Source organism: Spinacia oleracea, chromosome 2 (genome assembly GCF_020520425.1).
Source record: "Spinacia oleracea cultivar Varoflay chromosome 2, BTI_SOV_V1, whole genome shotgun sequence".
Taxonomy (NCBI): Eukaryota; Viridiplantae; Streptophyta; class Magnoliopsida; order Caryophyllales; family Amaranthaceae; genus Spinacia; species Spinacia oleracea.
Window position 1 is genome coordinate 4,498,512 of NC_079488.1, and position 22,012 is coordinate 4,520,523.

At 34.9% G+C, this 22,012-nt stretch overlaps 2 protein-coding genes across 2 annotated transcripts; both read left to right on the top strand.

Annotated features, from left to right (window-relative positions):
* Positions 1 to 3,730: 3,730 nt before the first annotated feature.
* LOC110803454 (phosphoribosylaminoimidazole carboxylase, chloroplastic) lies at positions 3,731 to 13,808 on the top strand. Its single transcript, XM_022008964.2, has 16 exons — positions 3,731 to 3,988; positions 4,951 to 5,172; positions 5,294 to 5,405; positions 5,975 to 6,037; positions 6,133 to 6,271; positions 6,558 to 6,613; positions 8,717 to 8,790; positions 8,873 to 9,020; positions 9,484 to 9,657; positions 9,836 to 9,923; positions 10,036 to 10,140; positions 11,309 to 11,406; positions 11,501 to 11,618; positions 11,980 to 12,074; positions 12,713 to 12,819; positions 13,202 to 13,808. Exons 1-16 carry the CDS (start codon positions 3,798 to 3,800, stop codon positions 13,293 to 13,295), a joined length of 1,884 nt encoding a protein of 627 aa, XP_021864656.1. The 5' UTR covers positions 3,731 to 3,797; the 3' UTR covers positions 13,296 to 13,808.
* Positions 13,809 to 15,068: 1,260 nt separating this feature from the next.
* On the top strand, positions 15,069 to 20,791 carry LOC110803465 (transcription factor bHLH35). The gene is made up of 5 exons (XM_022008977.2): positions 15,069 to 15,327; positions 15,570 to 15,738; positions 16,626 to 16,898; positions 17,682 to 17,852; positions 20,559 to 20,791. Exons 1-5 carry the CDS (start codon positions 15,257 to 15,259, stop codon positions 20,628 to 20,630), a joined length of 756 nt encoding a protein of 251 aa, XP_021864669.1. The 5' UTR covers positions 15,069 to 15,256; the 3' UTR covers positions 20,631 to 20,791.
* Positions 20,792 to 22,012: the final 1,221 nt, after the last annotated feature.

The following is a 22,012-nucleotide window of genomic DNA, read 5'->3' on the forward strand; positions in this document are numbered from 1 at the left end:
GAAAATTACCCATAATGCTAGCACAGTAATACATGGTTATCCCTAACTCTTCTACAAGAACCTATCAAACACTTCCTAGAGAAATTTGTACTGATATTATCCTACAGTATAGTACATCATACACATGGAACATAATGTCAGGTCGATGAAAATGGCTAAAATGAATCACCTCTGTAGATTTTTCATTAGATTCAGGAAATAATCTTGACCCCTGCAATTAGAAGTGAAGCCCCATGATCAGAAGCAATAATAATAATAATTAAATAAACAAGTAGAGATAAGACGAGAAAGTGCATACAACGGCAGACTCAGAAAGTCAGAAGCACTAAAATGCCCATTGTCGGAAACAAAGCCCCTAGGAGAACCGCCTTCAGGAACTGGTGACAGTGGTTGGGGTGGGGACAGAGAAACCACTCTCAATTTTCACTCCTCGACATGTCCTGCCTGACTGCCTCCTTGCTAAAATGAACCGAGAAGCTCAAACAAGTTAATCACTTTACAATACAAGCCATATTGTTTGAAGTTTAGAGTTTTTTTTTTTGGCTGAGAATCTGAGTATTAGATTTCTGTTGGGTAGATAAAAAGCCATATTGTTTGAAGTTTAGAGTATTGGAGCAGTAAATAAAACTAAATAGTCCCATATTGAGGTTTTATGAGAAAATAGTTGTTTTATACTCTTCAGATTCCTTCCATAATGGTCCAAATTTGTTTGCCAAAATTCAGATAGTTGATTTAGTTCCAACAGTTTTAAATTGCTGGATGCTATGTCTTACAGATTAGTTCCAACAACCTTTTTTTTTTTTTTTTTTTGAAGAAAAATTCCAGCAGCCTTGTTATATTACAACTTAACGGAATCACCACCTATTTTCTCACTTCTTTCTGCATATTATTTACATTGCGCAAGGTTCACAAAGAGTCTAAAAGTTGAGTTCTAGAGCTTTTGCAGTGCCAAAGATGGTTTTGGGCCAAGCTTTTGAAATTGAGAGATATAATTAATGCAATTACCAAAACTTCAAATTAAATTAATACATTCAAGTGAAAAATGGAAGAAATACCTTTAGCAGTAGGTACCATTGATGCTCAAACTGATAAACCCTAAAAAATGAAGAAACAAAATCAATGAGAAGATACAAACGGTTGAAAAAGAAAAATAAACCAAATCTTGAATGAGAAACACGGACCTTCCACAACATCGTCCAAGTCAAATGAATGCGAGCCCCGATCCATCTCATTTTGAAACCCTAATCTTTCGCCTCAAGCTCTCTCAAAGCCATTTGAATCAGCAAATTAGAGTATTTGGGAAATCGATTTGTGCAAATAAAAATGAAATCAAACCCAGAGAAAGATAAGAGAAAGATAATTTTTTTTGAGTACCAACGGCATGGGAGAGAAGAGGGTAGAGGTACCAAAGGCATGGGAGGGGAGAGAGGAAAGCAGAAGCACGAAGAAAGAAGTAAGCATTTACGGAGTATCTTTTTCCAGATAGAGTGACCAGGGTGAGGTGGTAATTCAGGAAGGAATTCAAGGGCAGGCTCGTAATTACACTATTCTTAAGGAAAATTGGGAGCCAACTCTTGCTTTTAAAAGGGTTAGGATGTAAAGTTATTTACCAATTGTCTGTTGGTTCGGTGGTAAATGAGACTGAACTTGGTAGGGAGAACTCGTGTTCGATCCCCCGCAGCAACAATTGGGAGGGGACTGCAAGTTATCCACCCAAAACTCGCCCCAAGTCCGGATTAACTAAGGGTGAACCGGGTGCTAACACCAACTACCAACAAAAAAAAAGTTATTTGTTTTGTATAAATTACGCATAATCAGGTCCGGCAAAGGTCTCCTGGTCAATAGCATACGGACACCGAAAATGAGAAGGCTTATTTTCAGTTCGATATAAGTATTTAAAAACGTTAGAAGTTAATGTTGCTTTCATCCGTGCAGTTCATCTCCCCAACTTAATGCAAATATCCAATATTATCTAAATTTCAATAATCTAATCTTCGATCCTTTCATATTCTAATAATAAACTTTCTATTAAACACTCTCTTGAATTTCAACGGAAGAATTACATCCGATTTCCATCAAATATTCAATTTCAATTGCATTTTATGAATTGGAGAAAGAATTCCTAATTTTCGATTGGTCAGTTGTGATTCTCTATTTGCTTATAATTGGAAAGGAGTGTGATTTTGAGATTTGTTGAAAAACAATAAATCAATAAACTTGGAGGAGTTAATTTCGTATTTGTGAAATTATGATCTTGGTTCTTGTTTTCATTAGCTTTAGGCTGAAAATGTTGTATTTTTATTGTTGTAATTTCGTATGATAAGCAGAATTGTGGGATCATCATCCCCTAATGAGAAACTTTGGATTAGAAGGAAGATCATATAGTAGTACTGTAGTAGTATTAAAAGGGGGAATATCATTTCACTTGGACAAGTAACTAGTTGTATTGGTTAGGTGAATTCATCTCAAATGAAATATGCTAGTAGATTATTGAATATCTTTAGAAGGGTAACTTTGTTCGGAAAAGCAAAACTTAAAAGAAGGTCTAGCTAGTGTTTCCAGGTTCATAAGTAAAAAAAAACTATCAAATTAAACAAGCAAGTTTGGATTAAGGTTAATATAATTGTGATTTGAAGGGTGATTAAATAAATAAGTGTTGCTAATAAACTATAGTTGATCTCTTATTTTTCTTTTTTTTTGAACTGGAAGAGCCATAAAGGAATTATTATAAGTTAAAAAAGGAGACGAGTATAGATTCAAACATGAGACCGGCCGTACACATACCCTCAATGTTTGCCATTTAGGCAATACCTCATTGGTAATGACCACAGTTGATGCCTTGATGGAAGATGTAAGCTTTTCAAGGTTTAAGAAGCTCAAAAAAATGCAATCTTGTGTCTTGAAATACTTTAAAAATTTAGACTTATAGAACAAGAATATATTCAAAAATCAATTTTTTTCGTTTAATCTTACTCAAAATATTAGATGCCTAGATGAGCAAATGGACATTAATCTTTTGCAATAAAAAAGTAGTGGACATTAAAGGCTAGCATATATTCTAAATGCCCTTTCTTGCTCATTTTCATATAGGAGATTAAATACGGAGTTCTATATTTTATGACCAACTTTTTTTTACTAATATTTCATTCGTTCCCTCCTCAATTTCTAGTACTGAGTACAAATTATCTAGCTTTAGTTTCCTAAGTGTTGTACACTTCAACGCGCATAAGATAACATTAACATAAATTCTACACCATCTCACATGAAACAACTAATTCTACCAAAGGCTCACTTCCCTGCGATAAAAAATAAAAATAAAATAAAATAAAGCTAAGGAGAAATAGTTTAATGTAAATATGGTTGTGGGCCGGGCTGAGTATGGCTTCGAGTCGAGGGCCTAAATATGCCCGGTCCACGCAAAGCCCACTCTGCATAGGATGAGAGACTGTTGGGCCGAATAGTTCAAATTAGAGCCCAGGCCCCGTCCAGGATCAATGACCCTCGTACCGGGCTGAGTCGTGACGTCGTACGACTGTGCCTAAACCTAAGCTTACTAAAGTTAGGTGTTCTGTCATGTCGGGTTGAGTCGTACCGTGCCTTTTTTTTAAAAAAAATACGGCCCACAACTTCGTGCTCGTATCATACCAGGCTTTTTCGTGCCTAGTTGGTCCTCAGGCTGGCCCAGCCCAAAACATCTTTAGTTTTATGGTAATTTACCCATTGCTTTAGCAATATTGCGAGAAATCGGTCTATTACAGACGCAAAACGGAACAACAGGGAAAGCAAAGCAGGGAGAGATGCTTCTTCAACGACAGGTTGCTCTCTGCTCACTGCCTACCTGCACAAAGCACGCTCCTTTCTTCTCAGGAATTTCCATGGCTTCTTCTTCTTCGTCTTCTTCCTCTGTTTCTTTCAAGTCAGATTACACCAACAAACTCCCTTCAATCTCTTGTCAAGCTTCCATTCAAGATTCTAATTCTTCAATAAAGTAAGTCTTTTTCTCTTTTTTTAATCCAATTTTTTCAAGTTAATTACTTTAATTCTTAATTTAAACTTGCTGTTTGTTAATCCTATGCGTTTCCCAGTAATTTGCACTGCTGCATTCCCAAAAACCGTGCTTTTTTGTTGTGGGGGTTTGCACGTTTGAGGGTTTTTCTGGGTTCAAGGTTCTAGTTTTTTCTCAAAAGCATCGGGGTATTTTGCAGAATCTTTATAATTAGGAACTACTTTTCAAAATTAGTATAGGGAAATGTATTTATATTCTAGTTGGGAAATTTTGGTAAATGAAGCATGTATGTTTTTATAATATCAAGAATTATGGGAAATGTATTTATCAATAATTTTTGAATAGTGCAAATAAGCATTTTTGTAATTAAATTGGCAAAAAAGGAGGTGAAAATAGAAAAAGAAACTAAAAAAGTGAATTAAATGAAAAAAAATTTGAACTCAAATGAATAAAAATTGAGGTTAATTGTATATATTAAAAAACCTATTTATCTACAATTATGCCGTGTGATTTGTACTATTCATCAATAACAGTTATTGATTTGGAATCACTCTGAATTATGTACTAGTTGATTGGATTGGTGGATTGATGATTTCAATAGTTTTTCACGAGGATATTGGGTTTGTTTGTTCCTAAGTTTGTTTATGTTCGGTAGTAATTGGGAGTTTTTTGTAAATGAAGCATGTGTAGTTTCATTATAACAAGAATTATGTACTAATTGATTGGTGGATTGATGATTTCAATAGCTTTTCACGACGATATTGGGTTTGTTTATTCCTAAGTTTGTTTATGTTCGGTAGTAATTGGGAGTTTTTTTCTGTAAATGAAGCATGTGTAGTTTCATTATAACAAGAATTATGTACTAATTGATTGGTGGATTGATGATTTCAATAGTTTTTCACGATGATATTGGATTTGTTTGTTGCTTTATTGTGTTTGATCAGGAATGAGAATGTGTCTGTATCTGTTCATGGTGTGTCTGAAAAGATTATGGGCGTATTGGGAGGCGGGCAGCTAGGTCGCATGTTATGCCAAGCTGCATCAGAACTGGCCATCAAAGTAGCTATATTGGACCCTTCAGAGAACTGCCCAGCTAGTTCTTTGTCACATTATCATATGGTTGGGAGCTTTGATGACAGTGCCACAGTTGAGGAATTTGCAAAAAGGTTGCAAGATTTTAGTATTTTTAAGTTTGTTTATGTTCGATAGTATTAAACAAGTATTTTTGTTTTTCTAACTTCGTTTATGTTCGGTAGTAATGAACAAGTTTTTCTTTTTGGTGGCTAGATGTGGAGTTTTGACTGTGGAGATTGAGCATGTTGATGTTGCCACACTTGATAAGCTTGAAAAACAAGGAGTTGACTGCCAACCCAAAGCCTCTACCATTAGAATAATTCAGGTATAGAATTTACGCTTACATTATGACTATCCTATGTGCAAAAATTGGATGAGCTCGGTTCCTTTTTTTTTCTTGAAGTTGGCAATTGTTTTTCTTATCCAAGATTTTACTGAATCTAAACCTGCGAATTAATTTGATTTAGTTATGAAACTTATATCTGTTTTTTTGTGTAGGCATGTGAGTAAGCAATTAGAGTATGATATGCACTATTTCATGGAGATTAGACTCCGTTTTTTTTTTATTATTCAAATTAGAATTGAGATTTTTTTTTTGTTGGTAATAATCTATCTCATGTCATAATATGTGACTTAGTTTCACCGCTGGCCGCCACCAATCTACCGCGACCCTCCTCTTTTATCCGGGCTTGGGACCAACAGTGAATGCCGCATTCGCGACACTCACAAGTGAATGCCGCATTCGCGACACTCACAAGTGAATGCCGCATACGCGACACTCACAGGCGGAGTTAGCCGACCCCAAAACATTTTGGGACTAAGGCTTTGTAGTTGTTGTTGTTGTTGTTGTTGGTAATAATCTATCTGTATTATGATATTACATGTAATGCGCAGGATAAATATCTTCAAAAATTACACTTTTCTCGACATGGGATCCCGTTGCCTGAGTTTATGGAGGTGGGTAGTGCCTTATGACCGGCGTGTCTACATATTTTGGAAGTATGTGTTGCTTCTTTCTTTTGGATTTTATTGCTGAATTGTGTCCATTGCAGATAGATAATTATGAAAGTGCTAAGAGGTCTGGAGAGCTATTTGGTTATCCACTTATGATTAAGAGCAAAAGGCTTGCCTATGATGGACGCGGTAATGCTGTTGCTAAGTGTGAAGATGATCTTTCTTCTGCAGTCACTGGTATGGTTTAGTTATGCTCCGTAATTCTTTAAAAGTTAAAACAAATACACCCAAAGCATGAATGACTTTTTTACTACACCCAGAGCAATCGACCTTCTGTACATGTTTTCTAATGCGTAGCTTTCAATTTCACTACCTCTGTTGTGAGCAACCTGATGTTTTTTTTTGTTTGAACTGTCTAGTGTAGTCAGCTTTCTCGCCCTTCTTTTTGCTTCCTGATTCTCTCCATGTATGCATTTTATTTTATTTTATTTTGCAAAATTAACATGATTTTCGTATTCTGCAGCACTTGGAGGGTATGAACGAGGTTTGTATGTTGAGAAATGGGCTCCATTCGTAAAGGTTAGCATCATATATTATATTGGAAGCAATTGGTTGTGATGTTGACCTTTAGTTTTTCATTTACGCATTGATGTTGTGCATATTATAAATAATTATTTTGTTGATTACATAAGTCTAAGCAACAATTTTGGAACTTTTTTGAACTATATTATTTTCTCCATAGTAGTAAACGTATTACATGCACAACACGATCTGGCCAAGTTTATTAGAATAAACGACATGGAGAACATGAGTTAAACGGCTGAAGTTGCTCCCTTTTTATAAGATTTGCTGCTATTTACGTACATTCAAGGCATTCCTACGCTTGGTTGTCTAACAGGAGATTTAAGATATGTAGAGTTCACACTAGAAACAACTTTATACTGCAATTTTAGTTTTACAAGCAGTCAAGTTCATCAGAAAATTGAGAATATCTGTAAATTGTTTAAGCGGTAAATTTTGTTTTGTAACCCTATTAATCATATATTCTAGTCTCAATTCATTTTCCAAGGAGTTAGAAAAGGAGCTCCTTAAAAGTTATATGGTTATAGGGCGCATATCTTTCATTCTAACACCCTAGCCCCCTAAGGGTTTAACAAGAGTAAGAAAAGTACTTACTTCCAAATATGCATATAGAAGCATTGTCCATTTGTCCCTAATTTGGTACTTTACTAGTTGCTATGGTTTTGCTAGAATTTCTGATTGTATATTTGAGAATCCATCTGAATAGTGACTTTCTTGAAAGCTTGGAATTTGATGCTAAGAATTGGGCGAAAAGGGGAAAGGGTACTGTGTTAAATTGTTAATTTCGTATCATTGCTAGGAATAATAGCTTGAGCCTTGAGGAAGAAGGATAAAAATTAGTAAGATAAGAGAGGCAATAGGAATAGAGTTTCTATAAATAGAAGGGAGAGAGAAAAATTGAGGAAATTTGTCCTGTTGATTTCTATTTTCGTTGTTCAGCTATCGGGATTGCAGTTCCCACCAAAACACTTGCAATCTATCTTCAACTGTTCACAGAAAGGTACCATTCCAGCTGTGTACCCGACTAACAGAACTACTGGCAAATCCAGTATCTTGCTTCTCAATCTTTGCCAGGGAAGCAATAGATAAATCCACCTAATTCTCGGGCAGTAGTCCACTAGTTCCTTTATGAAACTTGGTGCTCACGTGCACTGAACAATAATCACACAACCATTGCCAATATCCAGTCTTTTCTCTATTGATTGAGAATTATTTCTAAAAGAGCTAGCTTTAGAGGTCCTGTTTTACCCGGACTCAGATACCCATATCCGACACGGGTACGTGTCCAAGTGTCCGACACGGCTATTTTGTGAAAAATTTGCATGATTTTGGTCCAAAACTAAGTGTCCATACCCATGTTAGAGTGTCGAGGATCTGGCACGGGTATTTGAGGTAAAATGAAGAGTCCGGGTAACAGAGGAGGTCTTTGCTGCACCAAAATCACCATTCTTTTTCTTCGTCATTGCCATATGCAAGCTGTAGGTACACAGAGGATCCAATTCACTAGGCACTAGTTATGTTTCACAAGTTCTGTTGACATGCACTGGAAGTTTCTCATCCAGCTCGCTCTGTCATTGAGTATTTTCTTTTCAGCACAATCGGTCATAAAAAACAGCAACAAATTAGTTGATGTATTTTCTATCTAGCCGTAATGGTTAGGTATTAGCATCAGATGTATTCCCAAAGTAATAGTATTTCCTTTGTTCTAAATTGATTGCAACAATTTAATTTTCATGCTTGCCAATACAACTTGTTGATATTCTGAAGATAAACAATGATACTAATTCGACATTACTTTACACAATAATAGATGTATAAAAAAGTGAAAAACTCAAAGTGTTACAATTAATTTCGAATGGAGAAAGTAAATTCAGGAATTCGTGACAAAATTATAAATTGGTTGCTATTATTACTGATTGTATAATGTTTAGTATTGTACTTTTAGTTTTTTATACTTAGCCCTTAAGGCTACATTTAGCAATTTCTAATACATGCAAAATTTTTTTTAGCATCCCTGCTTGATCTTATTACCATTTCATTTACATCATAACATGTTATGGTGGATTAGCATGTGATAATTCAGATGCTTATTTCTTTCAGGAATTGGCTGTCATTGTTGCTAGAGGAAGAGACAATTCTGTCTTGTGCTATCCTGTTGTTGAAACAATACACAAGTATGCATTTTTTGTAGAGTTTGGAAAGTTGTTCAACCATTTTAAGTGCCTCATTATTTTCATATACATAATGTTTTGTCAGGGAAAATATTTGTCACATTGTTAAGGCTCCGGCTGTTGTACCATGGAAAGTAAGAAAATTAGCCACTGATGTTGCACATAAAGCTGTAAGCTCTTTGGAAGGAGCAGGTGTCTTTGCAGTAGAGTTGTTCTTGACAGATTCTGGAGAGGTTTGACTTTATTTTTGTTTTCAGGCACTGTTTGGTTTGGTGTAAAACGTTTTCATTGCAAAATGATTTTCCATGGAAAACATTTACCAAGGGAGAACACAATTCCAAACTAGTTTTCCTTTGTTTGGTTCCTTAAAAGAAAATGGGAGAAGATGGTGAAGATTGAGGGGAAGAAAGGAGAGGGAGGTAAGGAGAAAAATGGTTTCCCTTCCATTCAAATGGAAAAGGTTTTTCCACATTTGAGGGAATTATGGAAAATTGTTTTTCATCCCTTGTCAAACCAAACAACATAAAATGATTGAAAAAGGGAAAATCGTTTTCCATGAAAACGTTTTCCACTCTACCAAACGAAGCCTCAATGGAGGTTTCTTTTCATTCACTTGATATATTTTAGTTCATACATTTGTGAACCATTTTTTTCAGTTCTTGCGTTTTACACTAAGTTTACATTTTTTCGCGGCAGATCCTTCTTAATGAAGTAGCTCCAAGACCGCATAACAGTGGACATCATACTATTGAATCTTGTTATACCTCTCAGTATGAGCAACACTTGAGAGCAGTTGTTGGTCTTCCACTCGGTGATCCGTCTATGAAGACGTCAGCTGCAGTCATGTATAACATACTGGGAGAAGATGAGGTGATTCTTTTTTCCATTGGATAAAAAAGGGAACAAGTTTCAAGTTGCAAGATTTGAGTTCTGTTCCACAGAATTTGAGTTTGCTGATGAACTGTTAATAACACTGACTTGTTTATATTTCTTCGACTTGAATCACCCCATGGTGAAATGACATGTTTAATTCATTTTATTCTTATAGGGGGAACCAGGTTTCTTTATAGCTCATGATATCATGAGAAGAGCTCTAGCTTTGCCAGGGGCGTCTGTTCATTGGTATAACAAATTAGGTTTGTGAGAGAACTCAATCCTGAGTTTCTTAGAAATTTTACACTTCGCAGATGCTAGATGATCATGTTTCATGAAATCATAACACTGCTGATTTGGAAATTGTTTTTGCAGAAATGAAAAGGCAACGCAAGATGGGTCACATCACCATTGTTGGCTCTTCTATGGGCATTGTGGAGGGACATCTGAAATCCTTGCTAAAAGAAGACAAGTCAGATGGTTTGTACTCTTGTTTTATATTTAGCCATCACTTGCTATTTTACAATTAATAAGCACAAATAACTTAATGAACCACTTTGGTTTAGTCCATTCTATTCGATAACTAAAGAAGAAGAGAATTGTGAAATGTTGTTTGGAATTCGTAGGCTAATCATTGACTCCTTGTAGACAATGATTTGGGATGATGATTTTACAAATATGGGTCAAGATAACATCTCTTTTTAGGTGTTACTTTATTCCTCGTTTACTTGTGTGTATCCCAGATTCCCATCTTGATAAACAAAAACCTACAGGTCCTAATGCGTGTTCACATATCTTGATAAATAAAAGGTGTTATCTCACAAACTTTTTGTTTTAAAAGGTCCTGCTAACAAATTTCTCAATACCTAGCAGCAAATGGGAAGAAATATTACAACTTTTTAGATATGGATTAACGGAGGAATCATCTTCTTAGCCTGTTGTCCGAGTACATGGTACAGGATCCACTTAGCGATGCCTGCTCCTTCCATTTTCATGTGATCATTATAAATCCGTTCTTCATGCCGGAGCCAGGGAGAGGTTTTAAAACCTAGCATGCCAATCTTTTGGTTGTTGGCTTCTTCATACTTTTACATGTTAGGATAAACGTTGCTTACATTGTGCTTTTAAAGTTCTACCAATGCAATGAAAGCAGTTTATGAAATACTTCCTCCGTTTAGAAATAGTTGCACCATTTTGACTTTGTGCACTATTCATATATTAACCCCGACTCTTTTTTTACACGTACATAAATAAATAAAATGATCTCATATAAAAAAGTTGTGAGATTTATCTCAATGTCTACTTTCAAAATATATTAAAAAAATATATTTTACTATAAATAATTAAAGATATTAACGGTCAAAGTTGTGCATTGACAAACTTGAAAGTCAAAGTGGTGCAACTATTTGTAAATGGAGGAAGTAATTAATTGGTTATCCCCACACGGCTAGAAAATTTGTACAAGTAATAAATATCCGAATAGCTTTAGTGAAGCGGGGATCAGCTATTTTGATGCAACACCACCCACACTACTTGGTATTTCGAAGTTTTTATAAAGTGAGCTGCATTGTATAGTTGTCCTTAATTATATGTCAACCTTGCCAACTTGTTATGCGAATTTATGCGATGTCATTTTTTATTTATTCAGTCTCTGTCCAAGTTGGAATTGTTATGGGATCCGATTCAGATCTTCCTGTCATGAAGGAAGCTTCCCGGATCTTAAATATGTTTGCAGTGGCACATGAGGTGGATTTCTCTCAAGTTTTCTGTGTTTTATATTTCTCATCAGCTGCAATAAATCTTGACATGATATTTTCCGGCATATGTCATAACTGCGTAGGTCAGAATTGTGTCTGCACACAGAACCCCAGATTTGATGTTTTCATACGCTACGTCTGCTTGTGAACGAGGTATCCAAGTCATCATTGCTGGTGCTGGTGGTGCAGCACATTTGCCAGGTTACTCATTTAACAATTGTTTCTTCCTTCCCATCATATTGACAATCTTAGGACTTGTTTGGTTCACATGGGAATTTAAGGGAAGTTACTTCCCTTGTTAAATTCCTAGGAATTTCCTTACATTGTTTGGTTGACAACATGGGAATTAGAAATTCCCATGAATTTTGATTGACCAAGGAGGGCTAGGTAATTTACTTCCCATGTTTTGTAGGAATTCCAACTTCCCATGAATTACAACTTCCTCCATTTTCACATTTTAATGTCAACCAAACGATCTATAAAATTCCCATAAACTTCCACTTCCCCCATTTTTAAATGTCAATCAAACAACCCCTTGATTTATCTAGTGCGCGTCTTGCAGGTATGGTCGCAGCACTTACTCCACTGCCAGTCATTGGTGTCCCTGTACGTGGTTCCTCGTTGGATGGAATGGATTCCCTGTTATCAATTGTTCAGGTATCATTTTGCAGATTTCTGATTGCAAGTTTATTAATTGTTTACATCTTCCTATTTGGATTGAGGAAGTGTTGGAAATCCAAGATGGCTATGCACTTCCTCCGTTTCACAAATATTGCACCATTTTGACTTTTACATTATTCACGATGTGTCTTTGACCATCTCTTGTTGTAATATATACGTAAGAAAATATGTAATCATGTAAGCTCTTGTTAGATTCGTATCGATATACATACTTTCTAAACATCAATTTTCTATAATATAATATTTTACTTTTGCATAATTCGAGAGATTAAGAGTCAAAGTTGTGTGTTGGGAAGTGTAAAGTCAACATGGTGTAATATTTAAGGAACGGAGGAAATATATATATATATATATATATATATATATATATATATATATATATGTATGTGGCACGGTGCAAGGACTTACGAGTCCCTTGCACACTGCATGATTTCCTCAATGCGTAGATTAGTAGAACGAAAATGTAATAACCCGAAGCTTTTATTCTACATGTATTTCATGTACTACTTCGTACGAAGTATTATTTATCTGATCCGTGTTCGTGTTTGTTGTGTCCCTAAGTATATGCATTTGGATGACATGTTAAACATGACCTGTTTATCTTATCAACACAGATGCCTAGAGGAGTTCCTGTTGCAACAGTTGCGATAAACAATGCTACAAATGCTGGACTCCTTGCAGTGAGGATGTTGGGGGTTGCTGATACAGATTTGAAGTCTAGGTTTGAACTCTTCTACTTTTCTTCACCCTAAGAAATATGATACTCTTAAGGCGTTATATCTTGTCAAAAACACGAGGGATAAAAAAAGTGACGAGCAAAAACCAAAAAGAGTTTTTTTTACATATGATGCGTTCTATTCACCTGATTTTCACTTATCCTGATCTTATCTTAACTTACCTAAACTTAACTGAACTTTTCTCAACTTATTAAAACTTATCAGAACTTCTTTAAGTTATAAATTGTAGTTGGGTAACTTTTATTTTTCCTGAACTGAACTTATTTGAACTTAACCAAATTTATCTAAACTTATTTTTTCTTAAATAAGTGGAAATAAGGTGAACAGAACAGAGCATGACGCTTACTTTCCTTTCCTTTCTTGCAGAATGGCCCAGTATCTCGAAGATGCTAGAAACGATGTGTTGGTAAAGGCTGAAAAGCTACACAAGGATGGATGGGAATCATATTTGAACAATTGAGAAATGTTATTTTTCTCATTGTGAAAAGTTGAAATTGTTGCACATCAATGACTTGACTCTGGGATAAACCGAAATTTCTTATATGCACTCAGGGTATGCAGTGCGCCAAGGGGGTTCTTCCGAGTGCATATTACATTCTTCCCTGAGGGATATAGAGTGAACGTGAATGTGCATTATTATTTAGTGTAGACGAGCGGGCTAGGATGTCATCGGAAGCTACTCATAACCCGGCTTAACAACGGCTCTTCTTTACTGACCTCGACTCGATGTTGGAGGACATCTTAGAGGCAAGCTCTAAAGCTTGACTTTATTTCTTGGTCTCATGCCAAAAGAGAGGGTAAATTTGCTGCTCGTTACCTTGCTAGATTAGTGTCATTCAGTATAGAACAAATATGGATCAATCATTGTCCTAGAGAAGTATCTAAAGAGCCATCTTTCAAGTTGTTGTAAGAGGCTTACATATTCGATTAATATAACTGTGTTAATTATGTGCTGGATTTTGTCTTAGTTTAATCATTGTTGTTGCTCCTCCATTTATTCTAGTTTGTTGTAGATTTAATTTTATGCAACTAATTTTTATCACCAACTTAAGTTCCAATACACCCAAAACATTGACCGTACCCGAATGAATCGGTTCCTAAAATCTCATCAACGGTTTCTAATCAGAGCTAGTAAAAATTGACCCAACCCACCAACGTATCCCGAACCCAACCCAATAATAAGGGGTTGGGTCAAGATTTTTCAACCCGTTTAATTAAATGGGTTGGGTCATGTTGAAATTTCAACCCGAAAACAACCCGGCTAACCGTTTAAGTTCAAGCAAGTATCTGTAAAATGTTATTTGAAAGGTTTTATTTCTCATTTTTCTTTCGAAATTGAATAATTAATGATGTTTTGATTCATCAAATACATATTGAAGTATTAGTTTTTGCTATGAGATATGCTACAAAAAAATCACCTAGCAATTCTATAGCCAAGTCAATTTACACTTAAAAGTGGGAAAATAAAATTAAACGGGTCAACTTCAGGTCAACCCGTTTATAGTTGGATTGGGTTGAAAATCTCAACCCGTTTAAATTAAACAGGTCGGGTTACCCGTTTATAAATGGGTCGACCTGATTTCAACCCAACCTAACCCATTGTCAGCTCTATTTCTAACCCAATCTAAATGGGCTCAAACCTTATGACCTGTGATGTTTGTGGGTCGGGGCATCCTGAGGTCCGACCTGACACGAGCAAGAAAAAAGCACAGCCTGACACGAGCATAAAGTCGTGGTCCCGGCTTAGACCGTATCTTTTTTGGAAAAATAACGACAAGATATGGTCCGACCCGACACGACAAAACATGCTAGATTTAGTAAAATAGACTTCGGCATTACAACTCGGCACGAAAGCCCGTCCACCTGAGTCCTATTTTAAAAATTTTGACTCGACATGTCCGGACTCGATACAAAGTGGGCTTGCATGGGTCGAGCTCGTTCAAGGCCATGACCCATGAGCTCAACCTGAATCTCGACCGACCCGGCCCACAACCATCGATATTGTTACCCTGTTCACTGACCACATGGACGGTTATGATCATTTCAACACAACCAATCCAAATTTAAGCAAAATTTTCACGTGCTTCAAATAATTTTTTAAATGCAACAAAAAAAAAAAACTATTAGTTCCCTCAAAAGTCTTCCTCCAATTTTAACCTCATTCCCATTCACTCGGTCACTTACATGTCTAAATATACCCAAAATAATTGTCCCGTCCATGTCACTTACAGTATGTTATGTGTATATATATTGTCCAACGAATTCACCACTTAATTAAATTAAACAAAACCCAAAAAAAGAAAGAGAAAATTGTCCGATTCTCAATCTCTGCTTCTTCCCTATAAAGAAAAGCATCCAGTTCCAGATTTTTTTTGTTTGATTTGATAATAATAATAAAAAAAAAAACTCAATTACAAAAAAATGGACAACTTCGACCCACTCTGGGAAACAGACATCATCGGAATGTACCTCCAAAATCAAGAATTCGACAGGTATTGTTAATTTTGAGTATAATCGAGTTTAATTTTTGAGTACGATCGAGTTTAATTAATTAATTTCTCTAGATTTCTGTTTGTATATACAGTTTGGGATTTGATGACACCTTATCGTCTTATTCGTCGGAATTACGAATGCTGTTACTGTTATTATGATTGTTGTTGATTTTTGAGTATAATCGAGTTTAATTTTTGATTATGATTACAGTTTAATGGTTGTTCTTGATTTCTGTCTACAGTTTGGGATTTGATGACACTTTATCGTCTTATTACGACTACGATTCGAGCTCGCCGGATGGTTGTGCTTCTTCCATGACTTCGAAGAACATCGTTTCTGAAAGAAAGCGTCGACAAAAGCTTAATGAACGCCTTTTCGCTCTTCGAGCAGTTGTTCCCAACATTACTAAGGTACACTAAACTAAGATTATTATTTTCAAATTTTGTTGAAATTGAACTTAATAATTGAAATATATACTCAAATTGTCATTGAAAATGAACTTAATTATTGAAATTTATAGTTATATACCACAATGAGCAGTTGTTTAAGAGGTAAATGAGGAATAATTAAGATTTTATCCTCAAATTTCACTAAAAGTGAGACTTAATCATTGAAATTTATAGTGGTTTATGAGCTAAATAAAGAATAATTAACGATATCTATCTATTAATAAATTTCACTAAAAGTGAGACTTAATACTTGAAATTTATAGTGGCTTACTAGCTAAATAAGGAATAATTAACGATATCTATCTATTAATATATTTCACTAAAAGTGAGACTTAATACTTGAAATTTATAGTGGTTTACAAGCTAAATAAGAAATAATTAATGATATTTATCTATTAATAACTTTCTCATTGTGATTTAAGTTTAAGAGGTTTTTGCTACTCTTGGAAAAAGTGAATAATATTAAGATCATATTTGAATCTTAAAACTATTTAAAACAGTAAGATTTACAATTTGAATTGCAATTTCAATAATCATGCTATTGACAATTTGTTTTTGTTTTTTTTTTGTGGTAACTGGTAAGAATTGATTTTTCTGTTTATATTTCAGCAAAAAAAAGTGATCAATTTTCGTATATTTTAGATTATGTTTTGATTAGTTTTTGACAGGTATGTTTTGATTAGTTTTTGACAGGTATGTTTTGATTAGCTTTTGACAGGCTACCAGATTTGGAAACTGTTTTCAATACACTGAATTTTCTATTTCTAGTAATCTTACCAGTTTTGTTTGGGTTGAGCACACAAAATTTGAAAAATAATCGACACAATTTTGTTTATAAAATTACACAGATGGACAAAGCGTCGATAATTAAGGACGCAATAAGCTACATAAAAGAGCTCCATGAACAAGAACGGAGGATCAAATCCGACATATCGGATCTCGAACATCGAAGATCGAAGAATGGCAATAATAATAGTTGTTCAATGATGGATTATGATCAAGAATTGCCTTTTGTACAAATCAAGTCCAAGAAAAAAAGAACTGATCATCGCAAACAACAACAACAACAACATTATGACTCCAATGGTTGTTACCGATCTTCTGTCATTGATGATTTAGAAGTAAGTAGGTGTTCTTAATTAATTAATTAGGTCACGTTGGGTATCATTTTTTATTAATTAATTAGGTCACGTTCGGTGTCGTTTTTTATTTACAGTTTTCTGTTTTTTACAAAATTAAGTTTGCATTCTATTCACCTGATTTTCACTTTTTTTCTTTTCTGAACTTATCTTATCCGAACTTATCTGAACTCAACTGAACTTATCTGAACTTATGAAAATTTATTTGAATTAGTTATAAGTTATACTTGGTCAACCCTATCTTATCTGAACTTATTTTTTCTGAAATAAGGTGAGCAGAACAGGGCCTAAAAACCAAAATATGAAAACCACGAAAAGTGATTCGTTCGATATCACCGTCAATTTTCATATTTTGGTTTTTAGTTTTGTAAAAAACGATACCGAACGGGCCGTAGTTTTCGCATGATTAATATTATTGTTCATGGTTGAATCCAATTCATACAGTATGAAAATCGAAAATTGAAAACTGATAGTGATACTGAACGAACCCCAATCAATTTGTTTTTGTTGTTATTCCAGTTTTTGTGGGGTTGAATTAATTTTGGTAGTTGTAGCTTTATTATGAATGATTAATTGTTATTCCCAATTTAATATATTGTGCAATAATTGTCTGACTAAATCTTGAAGATATGGTAAAATTATATTATATTGATTAAAATTATAAACTATTTGGGGATAGATATATTAACAATAATATACTTTAATTGACAATAATAATAATGTTATTTAAAATGAAGAATAATAAATAAATTTGATTGTGTGCAGGTGAGGGTGTCATACGTGGGGGAGAGGACTATAGTAGTGAGCTTGACTTGTAGTAAAAGAGAGGGTACAATGGTAAAATTATGTGAGATGTTTGAGTCTCTAAAGCTCAAGATTATTACAGCTCATATCACTGCTTTTGCTGGGAGACTTTTGAAGACAGTCTTTCTCGAGGTTAGTCTCTTTTTGCTATATTTTTACTATATTTTTAATTTGTCTAAGGGAGTAATCAATAGATTGTCCTAAGTTAGGGTAAAGATGGATGTGCGCCGTATCTTAAAGGTGGTTGTGGTCGTGCGCCTTAAAGGTGGTTGTGGACTGGGTCAGGTTGGGTTTTGAGTCGAGCCTACAGGCCGTGGGCTTAAACAGGCCAACCAAAACAAGCCCGTTTATATTGAACCTGGTTGTGTTGGCCAAAACATTAAAAATGGGGACAAGGCCCACGTGTCGGGCCGTCGTGCCTATGCCTAATTTTACTGTATTTGTCGTAGCGGGTCAGATCTTGTCGCGCTTGTTCGAAAAAAAATGCAGCCCACTACTTAATGTCCGTGTCAGGCCGTGCTTTTCCGTGGGGCCGGGTCGAGCTTTCGTGTCGGGTTAGGCATGGGGTCAGCCCGATCCGCAACCATCTTTACTATGGCTCGCAAGTCGCAACTTCACAAGCCCTTAGAGAACATTGTAGGAAGTTTTGTACTCCCTCCGTATTTTTTAAGAGATACACTTGGCCGGGCACGGGTATTAAGAAGAATAATTGAATGAAATAAAATAATAAAGCAAGTGGGGTTGGATAGATATTTTAATTATTAAATATGTGGGGACCATGTCATTATGGTGGGTGGAGGGTAGGGTGAGTTTATGAAAATATTTGTTTAATAGTATGGTGGGAGATAGGGTATATTAGATGTATTATTTAATTAGATGGTGGGGTTGATAAGTTACTAAAAATGGCAAGTGTATCTCTTAAATAAATACGGCCGGAAAAGGCAAGTGTATCCCTTAAAAAAATACGGAGGGAGTACTTGTTTTATAGATAATGAAGATATTTTTGGGTTTCACAAGCCCATATATAACCCGGTTTTGGTCTATTTTCCGGCCTGAGCCGAATTTTAAACACCCCTAGTGAAGATTTCTTATTTACGGAGTATATAACTAGCGTACAAACAGCTAAGAATAGTGTAGGAAGGTTTTTTTTACTCGTTTTGTATATAATGTAGATATTTGCATTTTTCAAGGGGTTATACATTCAAGAAAATAAGTAGCATGTAAAACCAGGTTTGGTTTAGACCAAATCCAAATTGAGATTCATAAAAGAATTATTTAGTATCTAGATTGATTAGCGAACTAAGCTAATCGACACAACTTAAACATCCACACAGATTTGCTACCTCGCATAACTTTAACCAACTATTCTGATTGACACAATTAACTTCGACATCCACTAGTACCAACTATTACTTAATTTAAAACGGAAGTTGACAACGATTGTGTCTTGGCAAAAAACAAATACCAAAAAAATGACAAGGACATAAATCAAATTCTTGTATTGAGTGGGAATATAGAGGCAATATAGTCAATTATTCTCCACGCAAAACATATGGGGGGTTTTCAATCAAGAGTTTGAATATAATGTTCCTGAATTTCAAACAGTAAGTATGAACTAGAATATGGATTCTAGATTGAATCAATTCACAACTAATTGAACACAACAAATTAATGTTGCATTTGACGGGGACATGAATACACATATTTTGTGGTTAATTTTTTTTTTTAGAAGATAAGATGAAGGGATTTTACTGAACTGGTAGCTTGTATATGTATTTTCATTAAGTTTTACTGGTCAGCCTTATTATAAGAGAAATCCGCATCTCCAAAAAGTCCCTAGTGAAGTTTGATTTCATATACATAACCTTGAGGTTATGAGGTCAAGCCTTTACCACTATGTAATTCTGCCGATTGTGACAAACTGACAACTAGGAATATTTATACGGAATACGGAGTAGTATAGTTCCTCCGTTCGTAATAATTGATAGCCAGTACAAAGTATAATTTTTAACTTTACTCCGTACTTTCTACGGTAACCGATGAAAAACGCTATAATATTTTACCGATTGGAGTACGTTAAAAAAAACTGTAAGCATCGTTGGCATAACCTTTGCTAAGTTATTGGATGCAATAAAGGGCTGTTAAATCGGGTTATTAGTTGGTTACTGATCGGGTATAATCGGCTCAGATATAATCGGATAATTTTTAAGCGGGATTATTATATTCATGCGGATTGAACATGTGGAGTTTTTCTTTCTGGTCAATTCTGTTTTCGTTGGATATCGGTCGGATCAGGTCAATTTTTAACAGCCTTAAATCCTTGATGCAATGCATCTATCTGAGTAGTGAGTACTGAGTAGGAGTACCATACATGATACAACTGCATCAATAGTTGTGCATGTGCTATTATTTACAATCAAAGTAGTTAAGACTTAATTAAAAGCGTCAGAAGTACGTTGTTTACAGTATTTGATAGATACATACAACGTAGCACACAACTCTATTGCATCAATTAATGCCGTATAGTATGAGGATCCAACTTGTGCTTGTGTTTAGGAACTAATAATAGTTTACTACCTTAAGTCTTAATCTTGCTTTAATTGATGGACTTATTAAATAACATGGTTGAAAAAGTAATAGTTCACTCTTTTTCTTTACGAAATTAGGCTTTATTCACTTTATCTGGTCTTGTCTGATTTTTCTAACTTTTTATTTGATCTAATCTGGTTTGAATATTTTGTGTCAGTCTTTTTTACTTTTTTATGATCTGCTCTAATAAGTAATACGAATACGGTGAAAAAAACAAAGTCTTTAACTTTTGATTTTGTGTGTATGTAGGCAGATGAATTGGAAAAAGATCACTTGAGGATAAAGATCGAAAGAGTGATATCATCATCTACACACATTTAGCGTCGGCTTTTTCTATATTTGTCACCTGTGGGAAGTTTTCATTTGCAAATCCGTTGCTAATTTTTTTGCTTTCTACTTGTATGATTGTATCCTTCTTTCTTGTGAGTTTGGAAATTTTCTCAACAAAAAGAATAAAAAAAAATTGATGCTTTCCTATCTGAGATTGGTTTTACAAATTACAAATTACAAATTACAAATTACAAATTACAAATTACAAATTACAAATTACAAATTGAATAAACATGGCCCTTGACTAATTTTTGGTAGACCATGCAATACTTATCTAACTCAAATGATCTAATATGAGACCTTTTTTTAGAAAAAAAATGATGACTCGAAACTTGAATAGATTAGAGTTGAATTTTAATTGTTCATAAGATTGGATGATCTTATGTTATCTCAAAAATAAATTGACTCGAATCAAACATACATGCCCGTAATCAAATATACATAGTAGTTGAAATAAGTTTGTTTCTTGCAAAAAGGTACTCGATCTGTAATTTTCAATATATGCGTCTTGAATTGGCATGGGCTGAATGAACTTGATTTTTACGTGAATCAAATACTTTCTTACATGGATGGACCCATTTTGACATGTATGTTAATTTGTTACACAAATATAACCCAACCTGAATGGATTGATCCGTATCTATACCCAAAACGGACAACTCGATTACACCCATCGACTTGTTTATTTGGAATAAAATAAATTAGAAAGACTTATGTTTCATACCTTAATGTTGAATTTACAAATTTGATCCAACTTAGTAGAGGATAGGGAGGAAAATAATATAATCTAAAAACCATATATTATAAATATTAACTAAGGGGTCGTTTGCTTGGGCATTTTGGAATGGGTTGAATACCATCACCGATGAACTTTGACCTTCAATCATCGACGGCGAACTTTGACCTTCAATCAGCAACCATCAACCACCAACGACCACCATCTTCTCCAGCGTCCCCATCCCTAACTCAGTAACCACCTCCCACGTTCTCAATGTCCCGGCCCCCAAGTTCCGATTAGGTGTTATGCTTTCTGACAAAATTTCGATAAGTATGCTTGTGTTTTTTACGGAGTACTTCATTTTGACAATCAAGAAATTATGAAAGTGTAAGTGGGAACTTCGTAAACATCAACAATGGAGGATTGCAGGAGTTCTCAATTAGTTTTGTAGATATGCGTGGGGCTAGATTTTCCCTCATATGTGACCCGCCATTATTATGTTACTGGTGTCAAAGTGTCAAATATTGTGTAATCTCGTATCCTTCTCATTAATAACACAAGTATATATATAGTACAACTCATTACCTAAACCCTAGATTACATATTAGGTAACATACCATATGTAGGACTCATATTAGGTAACATACCATATTTA

Excerpts from the sequence above, each read along its gene's own strand:
- LOC110803454 (XM_022008964.2), top strand. The coding sequence starts at position 3,798 with ATGCTTCTTCAACGACAGGTTGCTCTCTGCTCACTGCCTACCTGCACA. Across the intron at positions 6,038-6,132 it reads CGTTGCCTGAGTTTATGGAG|ATAGATAATTATGAAAGTGC; the intron begins GTGGGTAGTGCC and ends TGTCCATTGCAG. Across the intron at positions 9,021-9,483 it reads TCTTGACAGATTCTGGAGAG|ATCCTTCTTAATGAAGTAGC; the intron begins GTTTGACTTTAT and ends TTTTCGCGGCAG.
- LOC110803465 (XM_022008977.2), top strand. The coding sequence starts at position 15,257 with ATGGACAACTTCGACCCACTCTGGGAAACAGACATCATCGGAATGTAC. Across the intron at positions 15,328-15,569 it reads CAAAATCAAGAATTCGACAG|TTTGGGATTTGATGACACTT; the intron begins GTATTGTTAATT and ends TTCTGTCTACAG. Across the intron at positions 15,739-16,625 it reads TTGTTCCCAACATTACTAAG|ATGGACAAAGCGTCGATAAT; the intron begins GTACACTAAACT and ends AAAATTACACAG.